The sequence below is a fragment of the Aquila chrysaetos genome, chromosome 9 (assembly GCF_900496995.4).
Source record: "Aquila chrysaetos chrysaetos chromosome 9, bAquChr1.4, whole genome shotgun sequence".
Classification (NCBI taxonomy): domain Eukaryota; kingdom Metazoa; phylum Chordata; class Aves; order Accipitriformes; family Accipitridae; genus Aquila; species Aquila chrysaetos.
This window is the reverse complement of record NC_044012.1, coordinates 43602398-43619671: the sequence shown is the minus strand read 5'-3', so window position 1 is coordinate 43619671 and position 17274 is coordinate 43602398. Positions and strand designations below refer to the sequence as shown.

Sequence of the window (17274 nt, the reverse complement as noted above, 5' to 3'; positions counted from 1 at the left end):
GGAGAGGCAGTTTTATGACAAGTAAGCCTCTACTAATGATTATTTACTACATTAAAAAAGCAAAAAGTACCCAAGATTGCAAAGCTTTGCCTGCTCGCAGGGCCCAACAATTCTAGAATTAGTGTCTACCCTTGAGGCTCAAGGACCACCACAAGGAGAAAGCCAAAGGAGGGAAGGACGCTTTCTCTGCCAGATTGAAATCTGAGTGGAGACTTCGCAAGATAGAGACCAAGGCAAGAAGAGAAGGACAAAGGCAGCATTCGTCCAAGCAGAAGGGCTGACACCGAGCAAGCTCTCACACGGAAAGGAGTAATCAGTTGGAAGGAAACAAGTATGATCTTTTACTTGCTCACTACCAAATGCACCATGGGACTTGGGCTCTGGTATCAAGAGGATGGAAACACCAGTTTTAACAAGCAGCAAGGACTCCAGGAGCTAGGGAGACCTCAAGGCTAACCTGAAACAGAGACCTCACAACTAGTATGGAGAACTAAACAACTGAGAGGTAAATAGAGGAATAAAGAGAGAACAGGAAATGTGAATCTACCATCCAGAAGAAAAAAAACAAACCCAAGTGTTATGCAGTGGGTGTTTGCAAAAATCACCCAAAGTAGAGCTGGCTCCCGCTGCTGCTGTCAGGGCGTGAGAGGCGTGGAAGGCAGAGTGCCAAGGACCACAGTACCTTCTCCCCCACCAGCTGACGGCCCCTTTCCCTGCTCCTTTCACCACAGAATCTCTCCCAAAGAAGGCTTCAGAGAAGGGTCTCCAGCTCCGATCCGGGGAAAGATCAGAGCTACCACTGCCCTGCCAGCACCGTTTCCCACTCAGGGACAGCCCAGGTGTGGCAAACAGTGAGATGGAGAGAGAGAAACCAGCTGAGCCTTGGGGTCGTTTGCTGTTGCACATGCACGGGAGGCCAAGGGCTCACTGCAAACCATTGGATGGACTAACTCAAGGCATGAGCCACTGTTTCAGCTAAGTCAGAAGGGGGTTGGAAAGCAAAGCAGAGGCAGCTGCAAGGTTGTACCCTCTGACCTCCTCTCCGACTCCTCCGCCATTTTCAGTGCCAACATCTCTGCCTCTAGCACCTTCTGTTCCATCAGCCGCTTCTCCTCCTCCGTCCGGATGGCTGTGGCTTTGATTCGCTGCATCTCCTGTTCAGCCTCAGCTGCTTTCTGAGCCAGGAGCTTGGCCTCCTCCTCCGTGATCTGAGCCTTCTCAGCCAGCAAGTCTGCTGTCTCTTCAGACCTCATCTGAGAATTAAGGCACATTAAGCCATCAAGCGCACTGAATGTCTCCCCGAACGTGCTTACAACCCCCGGGGCAGGGCCCTGAGCTGCTCGCTCCACACAGCCACCATGGCTCATAGAGTCCCTCCCTCCCATCAGAGCCTGCAGCCAAGACCTGCATGTGCCCAGGCCCTGTCCCAAATCATCCTCCTTTGTGCTCCTGCCACAGCAGGCTAGCAGGATGAAATCAACTCCAACCAGCCTCCTGATCGCCGACCACCAGCAGCAGTCTGAGAATAGGACAGTCACATTGTGCCTCCTAAAACGCTTCAGTAGTGGAAAGAGTGAGGAACAGCTGCAGTGCCTCGGGAAACAACCTCCCAGAGACCTACCAGAGCCTCGTTGGCCATCGTTGCCTCCTCCTTTAACTGCATCAATCTTCTCTCCAGCTCATCCCTTGTCCTCTCAGCTTCTTCTCTCATTTGCTTCTCTCGGGCCAGGCGCTGCCGTTCCATCTAGGAAAAAGAGAATCGGAAAAGTGAGAGAAATAACACACATTAGAAAGGCTTTCCATAGGATGAGAAAGGGTCACTATGTGGGGGTCAGAGCACAGGACTGCATTGCTGCCTCCTCTCTGCTTATCAACATGGGGAACTTCACTAAATGGGGGTGACCTGATGCACCCTGCTCCTTTGAAAAGTGCCATTCCTGAGACAATCCCCTACCCTCTGATCAGGCTGTTACCCACAGCGCTGCCCCATAAGCTGCCTGTAGGTGATTACGTCCCCAGACAGTACCCTCCTACGCTGGCTCACAGGGCAGACTCAGACAAGCAGGGTCCCAAGAGCTCGAGCTACGCCTGGAGTTTCTTACGTCAAGTTGAACAGACAGCAAGGCTGGGCTTAAGGGCAGTCTGAGGGCATCTTCAAACTATCGGATATAGACACGCCACAAGGCAGGAGTTTGAAGGAGGTGGATAGCTGCTACTTTTAATCAGACATCTGACCCAGCATGCTGGAAACTTCTCTTCCACTCATCTATAGGGGAGGTCACAAAGAGTGTGACCACTTCTAGCAATTCCTAGATACAATAAACTGCTTCCAGCTCGGTCTGTAGGAAATAGCGATGCTTCTCCAGGAGGGGAAGATCCAAGCTATGCTGAGACAACCCACCAGAATCTGCCACCTCTTCCCAGAAGATGCTGAGAGTGTTGCGCAGACAGAGCGTGCCCAACAACTGCCTCTCTGCTAGCTAAGCACCCAAAGGGAGCCATCAGGCTAATTAACACACCAAGTTTAAGAACTCCAGTACGACAAAGATGGGTGCATTATAAATATCCACACTGCAGCTAGGACTTGCAGCATTGCACAGGCCACCTGCTGGGTTTAATAAGGGAAATAAGTGCGACAAGACACATTTCTCTGCTCCTTGGACACCAACTGTGTTCTGAAAGCGGGACGCCCACTGCTCTAACGGCTCTGCTTCCTTCTATTAAAGGTTCTCCTCATTAATTATCATTACGATCTGCATCCCACTCAGGACTTCCATTAACAAGAATTCCCGATATAAAAAGACTATCTGGAACCAGTTAACAACTGTGGATCCTGGGGAGGGAGGAGAGAGCAGGCGAGACAGCACAGTGGCTAGCTCAGGAGAGGTCAGCCAACCCAAGCAGAAGCCTGACCTTTCCTGTAGAGCACAAGTGCTCTGGATTTGAGAGCTCATGCGAAGCAATACGTTTCTGCTCACCCTCAGTGCCCTCACCTCTCCCAGCAGCCCAACTAAGCGCAGGATCTCGGGTCTTGCTGGCGTTATTCAAATACATTAAAAACTCACAAGATTGTAAAACCTGTCCCTGAAGCCACCAGCGCTTGGACACCACGCTGCTCCTTCCAAGGAAGACCTTTTGCTCCACTAATGCCAACTCCTCACTGACCAGAGGAATGCCCATGAGAAGCAAGAAGCCCCCCTTCCCCAGAGGAGCTGGCCTGGTTACCCTCGTAGTGATTCATGTCCTGTCCTGTCCTGCCGCCCCACAAGCTACAGGAATGAGAACTGCTTCAGGAGGTGCCTGCAAGACAAGCCACGTCACATCTCCAGGTCAGCTGAGAACCTCAACACCAAGTCCAGCACCATGCAGGCACCTCTGTGGACATGCTCAAATCCATTAACTTAGCAGTCCCTTGAGCATAAGGCCCTCCTGGGTGCAAGCGACTGCTTTGGTTTCTTCTGCTGCTATCTAGCGGCTTTATTGCGAAAGGGACATTTATATTCTAAGCACCAGTACTCAGATTAGCTGTGCGGGTTGCAGTGAGTAGAAAAGGTCTACGAGCAGAAAACAATGATTCATACAATCCAATTTGCTGATATATGCTCATCGGCTACACGCTGCTGCCTCCAAAGAGCCGTTTTCGCCGCCTGGACTGACCTGCGGCAGATAAAGGAGGCCAGCACCAAATTAGCATGCAGGCTGCACACCCCGAAATGTCGTCGTGCATTCCATCACCATGTAATTAGAAAATGAGGCGAAGAACTACGGCAAAGCACAGCTCCCCCTCACAACCCCTGCTTTAATTACAAGCAACTACCCCAACATACTACATCTTTCCAGCTACGGAGCGCAGGCATAAACCAAGGCAGGGAAGATGCACACACACACTTGTAGGACACCCAGATCAGCTCTTCCCTCCTGTCCTCCCAGTTTTGTTCCCGAGTGTGGGGGCTGGACTCAGGCTGCCATCAGCCTACAGAGCCAAGCTGAGAATGACTGGCGAGGTGGGAGCAGGCTACTAAAAAGAGATGTTCAGCTGGACCTTCCCTCAAAGCTGCTCCATGTGCTTGATGTCATTCTGGAGACTGTTCCTTCCCAAGTTCATTTGCATTTCTGATTTTGGCTCACGGTCTAGTTATACGAGATGTCTCTCACCTGCTTCCTGGCTTTCTCCTCCCTGGCCTGTGCCTTCATCTGCTGGACCTCCAATGAGTCTGCCTTTCTCCTCCTCATGAAGAGGTCGTGGTTTCCAATACACAGCTGAAGAATCTATTCCAGTCAAGGGTGAAGAGTGGAGAGAAACAGCTGTACACATGATGACGATGAGGTAGTTTGTATTCTTGACACACAAAAACACTAGAACTGCTTTGGTTTGGTGCTTGTAAGCACTTCCACCCACTGATCTCAAACCCTATGAGCTCTCATACCCATATGAGGGGCAGGGAGCCAAGGCATAGTCAAATCCCACACCAAACACCAGCTCCTGGGCTATCAGGTCTTTGCAGAGACCAATTTTCTATTTTCTATGCATCCAGCACAGCACGGTTCTGGCAAGCGTTAGGCCACATAATGAAACAAAGACTTCTACAGCTCTGACTGGTTCCCTGGTTCTCACTGCCCCTTTTCTTTACGTTCAAGATGAAATTGCACCTTCTCCCAACTGCATGTTTAAAGCACTGAGATTTAAAAAAAAAAAAAAAAAAAAAACCCGCTTTCCATCTTGGACAAACAGAAGGTTTATCAAAAACCTCCTTGGACATCTTCAGATACCTTTGCTGAAAGGTTTTGAGCACCAATGTGGTTTCCTCTGGCACTCAAGGAGCACAAGGAAGGTGGCAATACTACAGGAGGGTTAGCAAAGCAGTGGGTACACAGAAGAGCAAAAGCTCTTTTCAGCAATAAAAGCAGGTTTCTAAACTTGGATTCTTTTCTAAAGGACTGATTCACATGCCCGTCTTCCATTTCACAAGTCACAAATGACTTCTCTGGAGTCAGAGGAGCTACAGCACTATGAAACTGATGAGTGCAGCAAATGAGACCTTTGTCAGGAAGCCCCACTTCCCTACGGCACGTGAAATACAGGACAGCCTATAACCAGAACAGCAAAGTTCCCCTCCCTCTCTTATAAGGGTGGGAAAAATATTCCCCTCTGCCTTCTGCAGGTCCCTCGTGCGACTTAACGTGGTGCACAGCTACTACAGAATCTGGATCAAAGCTCCTCCAGATACCAAATCCAGAACACTAGCGAAAGCTGGTGTCTAACATGGATGCTAAACACAACAGCTCAACACAGCCCCCTCCATCCTTGTACAACGTGAGTGTCCTCGGAAGGAATCAGCCTAGGAAAAAAACAGGACTGCTACTCTGATAATGGTACATCCCAAAACAGGGAGATCTATGTCACAGGGCAGAATGAAAAAGATCCGCAGGAGAAGAAGGGGGATCTGGAGCAAAGATAAGGTGACAAGAAAGTTTTACTTACTAAGTGCTTCCACCACGCAGGTCAGCTGTAACCCGAGAGCTCAGAAAGGGAGCACAAAAAAAGGACAGGGGGAAGAGGTTCTGTGAAGGAGCTTGACTTGAGCTTCCCCCTTCTCTTCTAGAGGCTATGACTGAGTAGTAACTGCTATACCAAATCACATCTACAGTCCAGCCAGACCAGCACACTCCGTCCAACTGCTCAAAGGAAAAGCCCCAAAAGAAGCTACTGCTGCAGGCAATAAAAATTACTCTGTCTGTAGACTTACCAGCTTATTCACACGCAGCTTTGATGAATTGAATTTAAAAACATCAATCTTTTTGTCCAATGGCTTAATCGTAAACTGAAAAGGAAAAAATAAAGAGGGAGAGAGTTATCAGAGAATGGCGCATTTAATAAAAACACAGCTATAAAAGTCTTACTGAAAGCTTTGGTTCAGAGGAGGTCAGCAGTGTCAGACAAACAAGGCTGAGAGCTGTCCCCATGGCTTTTAGCCAAGTAAGAGAACTAGTATCAAAAGCAACCAAGGAGACAACTGTTCCTCCGGTCAGGAAAAAAGCGAGTGCCACACAGAAGCAGTAAGAGTGCTGTCCACCTACAGACTGCAATGCCCGACAGCCAGTGTCCTCTGCAGAGCACCTTGCAGAGACAACTCAGCACCTCTGGAGAAAAGGCAAGATGCTGCTCTCCTGGCAGCTGTAGAGAACAGAGAAGGTACAGCAGAAACTCACGACACTTCTGAACGGAGGAAGAACCAGCCCAGCTGCCCAATGAATGGGCAAGAGGGTTGCATTAGGAACACAGCAACAGGCGCTGCTGTCCTTCCCATTGACACCTCCACTTGCAAGGGCTCCCCAAAAGGATTTTCCACGCATTTTGTTCTCCAGAAGCCAGCCATGTCATAAGACTGCTCCACAATTCAAAATACTATTCCCTCACTCTAATTTGTATTTACACTCCATGTGCCAACCAAACAGCTGTAACCATGGCCTGGGTTTACCCTCTCCAAAGAGCCTTCCCACAGCAGGTCTCTCAAGAGGATATAGGTAGCATTGCCAGACTCGAGAGTTTCAGTAATACAGCCCCTGGATAGACAGACGACTCCGAACTAACAAAAGGATACTTGAAGAGATGGAGTGCTCCGCAACACCGCATTTTTTAGAAGGCATGCATCTATTTCATCACTCCCCCACATGTTACAGAAATAACCAGCTGAAGAGATAGCACTCGAGCAGGCAGTCTGTGTCCATTAAAGTAGGTCTATTTGTCAATACATTGTACTGCCTGAGAAGGGCTCAGCAGAACTCGCCCTGGCAGTGTTTTGCTTTGTCAGTTTAAGAGCCAATCTTTTAAGACTTTCACACAGGCAGACATGCGTGAACGTCCCTGGACTCAGGCTCCGGCAGAACCTACACCAGTCATTGCAAGCAAGAGCAGAAATATGCCAGGAGAGGAATTTCAGTTCCACATAAACAGTCAATCTTTGTTACGATGGATTAAACCCCTCTGTTGTGTTGACATAGCTGTCATACCCAGCCATTAAGTAAGCCTGTTTACTATCACGTCAGGTCTACCTGTGGTCATCATCTTACACAGATGACTGACCTGATGGAAGGTGGCAGTCCTTTCCCCCAAGAGAAAGCTCTGTTACAGTCTTTTGTCAAGGCCTGGTTATGGAGGCTTCAAGCCCCAGATTTCTGAAGCAATGCCTGAGCAGACAGCTTCCACTGCACTCGTCTGTCACGGGCAGGAAAGCCTTTGAAAGTCACTAAGTGCTGGGCTGTTTTGCAGAGTTGTGAAGCTCTTTATATTTAAGGAATAAAACAAGTGAAGAGAATTCCAGCACGGCCTTACTACTTATAAAACTTCACAAGACATGCAATAAATGCAGCTGATGAGAAACCTTTAGCTTTCACCCTGATCAATATCATGTTTAGATTAGAAAACAATTTTTAATTAAGAAGTTAATTTTCTTCCTTACCATGACGGCAGCTGGTTTCTTTGAGCAGCTCTCTCAGATTGAAAATTGAGCCAATCAGTTTTCCCTCCACAGCCAATTTCATTGCTGTTCTCAACTAGGTTTGGTGGCCAACAATTCAGAAGATTCATATTTACACTCTGGATTTAATAAATATCTATCCAATAGCGGGCTTAAATTACTCAACTTCCTAAAAATATTCCAGCTGTTACGCCAAGCCCGGCAGCCTGAAAACTGAAGATGATGTAATGATATGGCAAGAGGCAAGAGCTCTTCTCACCAGGAATACATCTCAGTATATTTCATAATACAGTATATATATACAGTAACATACAGTAAAGCAGAGATGTCAACTTCTGAACTCTGATATTTGGGCTAAGCACATCAACAGCAATTTTGGTCTTTTTTGAAAAAATTACATAAGAGGGTTTGAATGTACTCTAAAACCAAACAGGAGAATAGCTCCCAGTTGACCTCTTGTACGCCCACTCCTGGAAAGTTTCAGAAAGGCTTCGAATTAAGGTTTCAATTAGAGAAGCTGAGCTGCCCTTAGCTAAGCTGGTGATAGCAAGCACAGCAGACAGAGAAGCTAAGAGAAATAATTTTAAAATCACAAATGTGTTCTTACTGCTCTCGGAGAAGAGGGGAGACGTATCCATACCTCTTTATCGCTGTATGAGATATTCCGGATCTCGTTCCACGGGAAGGAGATTTTAGGGGTCAACCTGTTGTCTGGGTCATAAATGTGAAGACCCAAGGCGTCAACTCCAAGGAGCAGCTCAGTGCCCTTTTTATTCTACAGGAGGAAAGAAAAGAGCAGAAAACCCTTTTATTCCACTCGGAGGGTCTGACATGAACCATTGTTATCTTCATCAGCCAGCCCCGAGCAGCAACCCACCAGCACTGCATATTAAAAGAGCTTCTGCGTCCCCTGCAGCTAGCAGCAAAGCACACTGCAGCAGGGACTCTCAACAACGCGCCACAGCCATCTCCCAGGTCTGCTGGCTCTCCAAGGCTCCACTCATCCAATCTCACAGCAACACAAAAGATGAAGACTAACACAAGAGCTATGCAGGCAAGAAAACATGATCCACAACCTGCACTCACCCTAATTGCAAAATAGTTCACTCCGTACATCTCCAAGTCCTGAGCTATCTTCAAATACTCCATTTCAGCTTCATCTCTGTCAGACAAAAAAAGGCCAGTATTACGATGTTTGGTAGGATCAGAGAGAGAGAGATGGCTGCTCTTTCTGATCCTGAGCACACACAAGGCTTTAAAGCCTAGACTGTTTCTATCGCACAGGTCAAGCCCGTCTTTGCTGGCAGGATCAATAAAGTCCAACAGCAAATCCCGCTCTGCAGCTTGCCAGCATCTTAATGGCTGCTGACGCCTGCCTAGTGAGATGCAGCACTTCAAGTCTTGCTTTGTCCATCTCCCAATCCCTTAAGCATAAATAGGAAATCCCTGGCTGGGAGGCCCCTGTTTCAGATCCATCTGACTTCAGGCTTATCCCCCACAAGGAGCATTTTACCACTCAAGGCAGCAATACACCTCATCGGTCTGAATCCCCATTTCTTTTCCTGGCCCAAAAACCACCCTGACCCCTAGGCAGGCAGGATTGCCTGCCTCCCTGCCCCTCTGCAGGTGGTCCCCCACTGAGCATCAGTCCTAAATTCTCTCAAGGACCCTGTCAGTGACCAGGGGACAGCAGGGCACATACAGAGCAATCAAAGAAAGCCCTTTGCCCTTCACGAGTCTGCTACAGAGGTGTGGTGGGATTAACCCTGCTGTCAGCAGAGCTCATCCATCACCTGCCCAAGCTCCCCAAACCCTGGCGACTCTTCAGGCGAGGGGACTGACCCTGACCCACCACTGCAGCACACACTCACCTCGCTCTGCCTCGGTGCTCTGCATACCAGGCTGTTATCCTTTCCTCCCACATCTCTGGAGTCATCTGGTACAGGTTTATTACCTGAGATACACAGGGAGACAGAGACCAGGTCACACTGCCGCTCTTGTCACAGTCTCCTTAGCCAGCAAACAAGCCAGAAACACCCCAGCCCCGAGCAACCCCTCCCCAGCACCACGTCTGACCTCAAGGCAAGCAACTCTCAGCAGGGCACGCTCAGCCCTGCGCCCTGTGATCGCCCAGCGCTCGCTCAACCCTCCCAAACATGCAGCACAGGCAAACTGTCCCTAGGCCATCGCAAGGAGATGCAGGCAGGATGAAACCGTGAAAAGAATGAAAACATTTGCTTCTGGTTTTTATTAAAATATGTCAGAAAGAGTTTGAATTCTCCTCCCTCAATACATCTTTTTGGATTGTTTGCCTTGGTAAGGAAGCCCAAGCGAAGCAGCATGCACCCCGCAGGCAGTCCCACAGAGACCTCCTCTGCAAAGGGCTCTGTTACACAAAACACCACCAAGCCTGGAAACCTACTCCTCCACTTGGCCGAGCTCCTTACCCGCTTTGGAAGCAACTCCTCCTGTGCCAAGAAGCCTCGCTTGTGGACGTTGGGATCGTAATCGCCATACTGGAAAGAAGCACAGACATCATGCCCGCCCCACGTTAACAACACAGGCAAGTAAAACTCTTCACCCTTACACATCCACCCCTTGGGGAGAGAGCAAATGCAGACTGCTTACACCCTTCACATAACAACCTGTTAGGGCAGAGAACATATGCTGCTCAGTAAATTTAATAACCGTGTTTTCTTTGTCATTTGATTGCTAATAGAAACTAACACCCTCCTTCTACTCATACAGCAGAGGTAGAAGCAGAACAAAACTTCCCACCATCAGTTGACATCCACCAGTTGGACTAGATGATCATTGTAGGTCCCTTCCAACTGAACTATTCTATTCTACTCTAATTACCATGCCCAGAAGACACTTCCTCCGATGCAAGGAAAGACTCACTCTATAGTTGAGAGGTCCTTGCCCTCCCACCAGTAGTGGGACAGGGAGTTAAGATATGGGCAAAGACCTGTCCCCAAAGACTGATCAATACCAGTAATTCAGGTGAGGCAGACAGCAGTTTCTCTGTCACTGCTCACCACCCTGATGAACAAATGAAAAAAAAAACAAATGACAGGAGTTTGACAGACTCCGCTCAGGCAGGTGTCAGCTTTTCTGCCAGAGGGTCTGGTGCTCAGCTGGGTCATGGAATCCAATTCAGATTTGTTAAGTGCATCCAGTAATTACCAGTATTTGTTTAGATTTACATCTTTTTGAGCAGCATATAAAGTGACTGAGAAATACAACTGCTTATTAACAGATTGAAAAGCTGAGCGTCCCTGCAGTGCATGTGAAAATGAATTTACCTCCTGTACAGCCTAAGAGGGCAGGAAACCGCCAGAAAATGGCACCTCAAATAACCTAGCAAGTTAAAGAGAAGAGGACGATGGATGTGAGGCATGTACATGAAACGCTGCGATTTTCATTCACCTGGCAAACAGGACTTCTGCAGTGACATTACCCGATTACACAAGACACGGCAACGTTTGCTTGAGTCACTCATTTTGCAAGGGAGACAGCCCTTCCCTCCCTGCTTTTCTGAAGAACCTCAGCTCAGGAAGTACAAAATGGTGACAATTTTTAAAAACAAGACACACATGATGGTCATGTAATCAGTCAGGAAGCTTTCTGTATCAGCCTCCTTTTAATGCCAGAACCATCACGTTGTATGCTAAAACCAGAGCTCAGCATCAAAAGTCTACACATACATCCTCTCCACAGCCCAGCGAGCAATGTTTCATAAACGACAAGCAGGGATTAAAGATGCAAATATTGATTTGGAGCCAATGCAGATGCGAAGGAAGCATGCAACAATCAACACTGACTCAGACTTCAATTAATATAACAAAACTGCCAGGGATTTCATTCGGGACGGTGCTGAGCAGCAGCAACTGTCTGTCTTCCAAGGTCTACAGATGCTCGGAGCTCCTCAGAAAGCAGCGCATTGCAGGTACACATCCCTTGAACCCACATCAAAAGGGAACAGCAATAAAAACGTGGCACTGGCAAAGGAAACAACTCCAATAACCTTGGAGAAGCAGAAAATAAATAATTTTTAGGTGATGAAAATAATAGCAAATAGGATTAATGCGATTATTTTCTCTTGTGATCTACCGTGGAGATCCAAGACTAAGTATGGATTATGTGATTTTCATGTGGTGAAAAATATTGCCATGTCCCAAAGGAATATTTGTACTGAGAGGGAGTCTGGATGAGAACATTAATTATTCACAAGTCAAAAATCAACAAATGGCTTAAGTATTGCAGTATATGTTGGCTCAAATGATTTGGCAAACATACTTTTAAAGACCTTTTCAATTAAATCATTACTTCAAAACTGTCATGGAATTTCAGCTCCTGTTAATTGAACTATATGATTAATATTCATGGTTACACATGGAAGTTGCCTTTACCTCATTCATATACCTGGCTGACGTCGTCCTGGATAAACACAGGCATGTACAGCTTCAAACTATTAACACCATGTATTGTTTGTTTTGGGGAAAAAAAAAAAAAATAAAAATAAAAGAACCCTTTGCTAGTGCTGCAAGATTTGCTGTGCTGAGAGGGCTGCAGCACAGCAGCGGTCTGCATTTAAGGGACAAGAAATGGAAGAACCTCCTGGACATTACTATTTTCTGCCAGGACACACTTTTCAGTAGATTCCACGTCTCTCCTGGCTATTTAAAACCTGAACCGCCTCCAACATCTGAAAGCAGTGTGGGTGGTTTGAATGCAGGGCTAGAGGGGAAAACACATAGTAATTCCCCAAATGAACACAATGAAATAGAAATAAATAAGCTTTTGTTTTTATGACCCACACGCTTACTTTGTTATTGCAGGTAGGTGCGCAACAACAGTACAAACCAACCTGGCTGTCAATCAAATGGCTATATCAGATGCAAACACACCGCTATGTCAGGCTATTATGCCCCTAATCATGCAAATCAGCACGTTATTAGCGAAATTACTGTGCTCAGTGGCCGCTTTCTTGTCCAGAAAGGACATCATTATCCTATTTAACTGGAAGGAGATGACCTGCAACATCTTTCTTCCCAGCTCCGCACCGAAGACGTGCTTTCAGCTTTCTCCTTTGCTGAAGGAAAAGCAGAAGGGGAAACCCTGCCTGGAGGAGCAGCAAGGAAAAGCGATGTCTGATGCAGACATGAAAGCACATTAGCAAAGATCAGAAAAGGCATCGCTCTTCCACCTTCTCACAATCTCTGTGCAGAATCAAGACGTGCAAGGTTAGGAGAACTGCTCTGACTCTGGCTGACCTCCTCCAGACGACCGAGCGTCAAGCACGTCAAGTGTGCTACTGAGCGCAAGGTCAGCAGCCGAGCTGCAAGAAGAGAGAGGGGACGGCACAACAGTCCTGTACCAAATTACAGCCTGTTCCTGATCGCACGAGCAGAAGCTGTCACGGCCAAGAGTTAATAGCGCTCAATATTTACCCAATGGTTTATTCATTTTGGCAACAGGAAAAGTCATCCCCTATGTATCCTCAGCTCAGCAGGTCAATGGAGAAAAAGCCAAGTAAGTGTTTACTCATGCACTCTTATTAGAGTGATGAATGTTTCACACAAATAGAAACATTTCTAAAAGCAACTTGTCTTTCCCTGGCTGATGAGTCTCTCAAACAAAATACGGTTTCATCAATATTCTGACTAGGAGGACAAAACATCTTTTTCTAGTAAATTCAAACATTCATCATCAAAGAACACCGCTGCACGTCACCCAGGGCTGCATTCAGACAAACCAGGCGTGGACTAAAGGGTTATGAGGAAGATTATACATCAACCCAGAAAAAGCCATGGTGAAACACTGAGGACTGGCCTCTGTTTCCAACCAGCCTGAATCAGGCCCTCTCTTCAGGCAAGAGAGCCAAAGCCCCGCTCCTGCACTGTCAGGTAAGACCTACCCTGCCCCTTCTAAACTGCTCGACAGTCGTGCTCCTCAAGGACAGGCAGATGGGCCAGACCCAGGGCACGGCCACCTGCTTGCGAGCCAAAATCCATCCCTGAATCGCATCCAGAGAGTCAGAACCGACCACGAGGTTACAGCAATAACGTAGCTGGGCTGTGATCAGACTCCAGTCACTCCTTCTCCAAAGACATTATCTTTACATAAACTGGTGATTAGCTAGAAGACTTGTTAATTGAGCAGCAGTACATGTTGTGCATATGCAGGGATAAATTACTTTCCCTCCTGCAAGAACGTCCCCATTTCTGAACCTTGGGCTGCTCCCTCTATCCCAGGAGTCCCTCTGCTGTGGGCTGCTGCAAGCTGTCCGAGGCTGCATACTCCAGCCTGGAAAACAGCACTCTCTTAAATAAATGCTCAGCAAAACACACTGACTCTGGGTCCAGAGCAGAATTCAACTGAGGAACGAGGAGGACTTAGTAACCATTGACTTATTCCTCTGTCTAGTGAGGCCAAACACCCAAGATCAAAACCAAGATAAAGGGAGAAGCCAGGAAGAGCCCTTTAACACTGCAATAACATTTATGTGGCAAGCTGTAGCACTCAAAATAAAGCAGTTATCATGATGACAAGTATTCTGGGGGAGCAGTGGAGCTGCGAGTTCCACGGCTGGTTTGCCTCTGGCTACAATGGCAAGAGCAGGGAGGAAATCCAAAAAAGCACGGGCTCAGGGAATTCACCTGCTCCAGTAGTAAGCCACACTTGAGCAAGCACTGCAGCTCATAAGCTGAGCGCTTGCTAAAGAATCCTGGAAAGAGAAAGCAAAAATCTGTCCAATGTCTGAAGGTAGCCAGGAACCAGCCATGCAGAGAAGGCAGTAGCGCTCGTATAGTCCCCTCACTTCCCAAGTTTTAACAACTTTCCCTGCCTTCCCCTTCCTCAGGAACCGGGTACATCGCAAAGCGCCTCGCTTCCCAGGAGCAACGCTAACCCATCGCCAACGTCAGCAGGCCCTTGGAGAATCCCTCTGTGCCTACCTTGGCTTGGACAGCGTAAGAGGCCAGCAGGACAGAAGCTTCGGGAGGACAGTAGATCTTCTCATCCAGAATCTGCTTCTTCACCTGCACGTAGCAGTAAAGGACACATAACACACATTTAGTGGAGCAGTGCAAAACACGACTGTCACAGCAGATGGTTGCAGTTTGTTTTAACTTGAGCTGTCAACCACACAGTTAACAATTTTCCTAACACTAATTACAATTCAGGCCCAGGAAGTCTCTGGTGGCTCAGAAGGGAAGGGCTCAGGCTTTCACGGGCCACCTTTTTCACACAGGTTTGCGAGAAGAGCTAAATTTATACGTGGAAAATGACAGAACCTATATCCTATTGCTAAAGGCAAGCGGGGGGGGAAGTCTTGCATGTAAACACAGAGATAAAACCTCTTAAGGCATAATCTATGGATTGATACAACATCTATAGACACCACTAAACTAAAAAAAGAAGTTTGCAGCCAAGTCTCTGAGCACACAAAGGTTTTGCTCTGGGATATTCAGGCCTCATAATGAGTCAGTGCTCACCTGTGCTCCAGGCTAATTCCCTCCAATCCCAACGGCAGCAAGGAGAGCTGCTCTGTGGCAGTGCTTTTAGCAGCAGGCACAAGCCCTACGCACACTCCCAGGAGAGCCAACGTGCAGTTCCCAAAAGCCACAGCTTTACATTTCCTGGCTTCTGTGCATTAAAAAATTAAACCTGTCATGTTCGATATTTTTTGGTTTTGCACACTTAATTTTCCTGAATAAAGATAGAAAAAAACCCATACTATTTCCTGGGAGGCTTAAATGGATTGTCACAGAGATGCAGTAACATCAATTTAAATTTATAACATGCTTTGAGTCCTCAAAGTTGGTTACAACATAATCACAGAAGATATTCTCCTGTATTAAGATAAAAACAGGAGAGTTTGCAAGCTTACGTGGGCTCCTGTTTCCCATATGTGTTACAGCAGCCCAGGCTCCTCTCATCATCAGAAATCCTAGTAGAAAAGTCACGGTCTGCATTTATAAAATGCAGCTTTAACTGCTTTTCCTCTCTGATTTTCCTTTTCAAAGATGCCAACAGCATTCTTCCTCATCAAGGATAAAGTCCATGGCAAATCAGACATTTAAAAACAGCCCTATGGAGACACTAGTGCACGAGACAGACCCTGGAAATTAACAGCAATACTTTGCATTTAGAACTCCTTTAGCTGTGAAGAACAAAGATGAACTTTGGAAGACTGCGGAGTACCAAGAAGCTGGTGGGCTCATTTTGATATCCATTTGAAAGGGCAGGGCACACTGAAGTCTACACTGGTATGTCCAAGAGCATCCAAATGCAGGTTGCCTCTACTTTGGTGTAACAAACATAAGTATCTTTTTTTATTTTTAAAACTTATTTATTTTAGAAACTTCAAATTAACAGCCACAGAGCAGCTGAAACATCCCAATAAGAACCTAGGGGTCTGACTAGGACTAGTCTACTCCCTGTAACCATAGTTGACACAACCCTTTATAGGAAATTGTTTCAGAAAATTGATCTTGTCTGAAAGAGAGCTCCTGTGACAGAAGCTCTTTGTAACCAGCCATGCAGCACTGCTACAGCAACATCAGCTGAGCTAATTTCTCAGGACATGAAGTTTTGTAGTGTACTGTAAATACAGAAGAAAAAAGCCTGAAGATGCATTCACCACAGTTTCCAAATGCTTAACATAAGGGCAAGAGTTACTGGGGCGGGGGGACCGTTAGGATTCCCCCTCTCCTCTGCTTTTGCCATCAGGCTCTGACGGAGCTGTACTTCTAGGATTTTCTTCTGCTCCAGTTATTTGAAGGCTGTTTTGTGAAGAGGTGAAACTTGCTGTACAGCCTGAACATGAAACAGGTTGGCTGCATTCTGTTCTCGAGGATCAAATTCCCCTGTTTCACATAACAATGCTATCATGTACAAAGGCAATTGCCGTCCCTCAGCACAATTGATATCCACACCCTGCAGAGAGGTGGACTCCAAGGCTGTGTGTGTCATTCAAGCCCACATCTGACAGATTCATTTCCCCTAGCTACCACACACTAGTATTACAAATCACCTAATCATTCCTGACAGCCAGTTTACGAGGTCCGCAAGTCTGGGCATCTGTGCCTGCTTCATCCAGACAAACCATCTTTGACCTATTTCAAGAAGTTCTTGTTGTTGAAGACAACTCCCTTCAGAAAGGTGTGAACATAACGATGAGGATCCACACTCTGCTGACCAACTTTCTGACCCTGGAACCTTCTCGCACTTCTACTCATCCTGGTTCCTTCTCCCTCGGGTTGGAAAACAGTGTACTGACACGGCTCCTACCTGCAGGAAGAACAAGTGCTGTGTGATTTCCTGGACCAGTTCCTCCTCTGCATTCTCAGGATAAAATTTGGCCAGGAAGTGAAAGGTGACAGGCTCCTCTGTCGGAACATCGTGATCCAGAACCTGTAGGATACAAGAGCCATTCAGCTACTCTTTCAGCTTCTGCAGCACTCCGTCTCTTGGAGCCAAGACAGAGCTCCCTACTGTTCAGATCAGCACATCTTTTGTCAAGCACTTTAGACATCTGGAACAGACGAACCAACCTAAGTAGTTCAGAAACCATAGTTAAAAAAAGAAACTAAGTTTCTTTTTTTGTCTAACTAAACATAGTTAAAAAACCAAACGTTTCTGACACTCCTAACAATGCAAGAAAACAAACAAGGCAGAAACAAACGGCATGCGAAATGAGACAGCAAAGGTTGATCCCGATCTGCTGCGTGCACATTGCCTCTACCAAACCTCGCAGAGCAATGCTGTATCCTGCTACGCCACCATACGA

General features: G+C 47.0%; 1 protein-coding gene across 12 annotated transcripts in view; it reads right to left on the bottom strand.

The window, feature by feature from the left end:
- NF2 (neurofibromin 2) overlaps nt 1-17274 on the bottom strand; it is a 49489-nt gene that overhangs the window by 19766 nt on the left and 12449 nt on the right. For 9 of the 12 annotated variants that reach the window (XR_005933189.1, XR_005933188.1, XM_030025363.2 and 6 more), the window contains exons 3-12: nt 16776-16898; nt 14438-14521; nt 9926-9994; nt 9350-9432; nt 8565-8640; nt 8119-8253; nt 5748-5822; nt 4156-4269; nt 1622-1744; nt 1036-1253 (exon numbers count right to left, since the gene is read on the bottom strand). Coding sequence is in view for 10 of the 12 variants with exons in the window: in XM_030025363.2 (XP_029881223.1) it covers nt 1036-1253; nt 1622-1744; nt 4156-4269; nt 5748-5822; nt 8119-8253; nt 8565-8640; nt 9350-9432; nt 9926-9994; nt 14438-14521; nt 16776-16898 (1100 nt within the window). In the remaining 2 variants the exon portion in view is untranslated. Of the gene's footprint in view, nt 1-1035; nt 1254-1621; nt 1745-4155; nt 4306-5482; nt 5522-5747; nt 5823-8118; nt 8254-8564; nt 8641-9349; nt 9433-9925; nt 9995-14437; nt 14522-16775; nt 16899-17274 lie in introns of those variants that run through there. The other 3 variants (XM_041126077.1, XM_030025366.1, XM_041126078.1) reach the window with 3 other exon arrangements.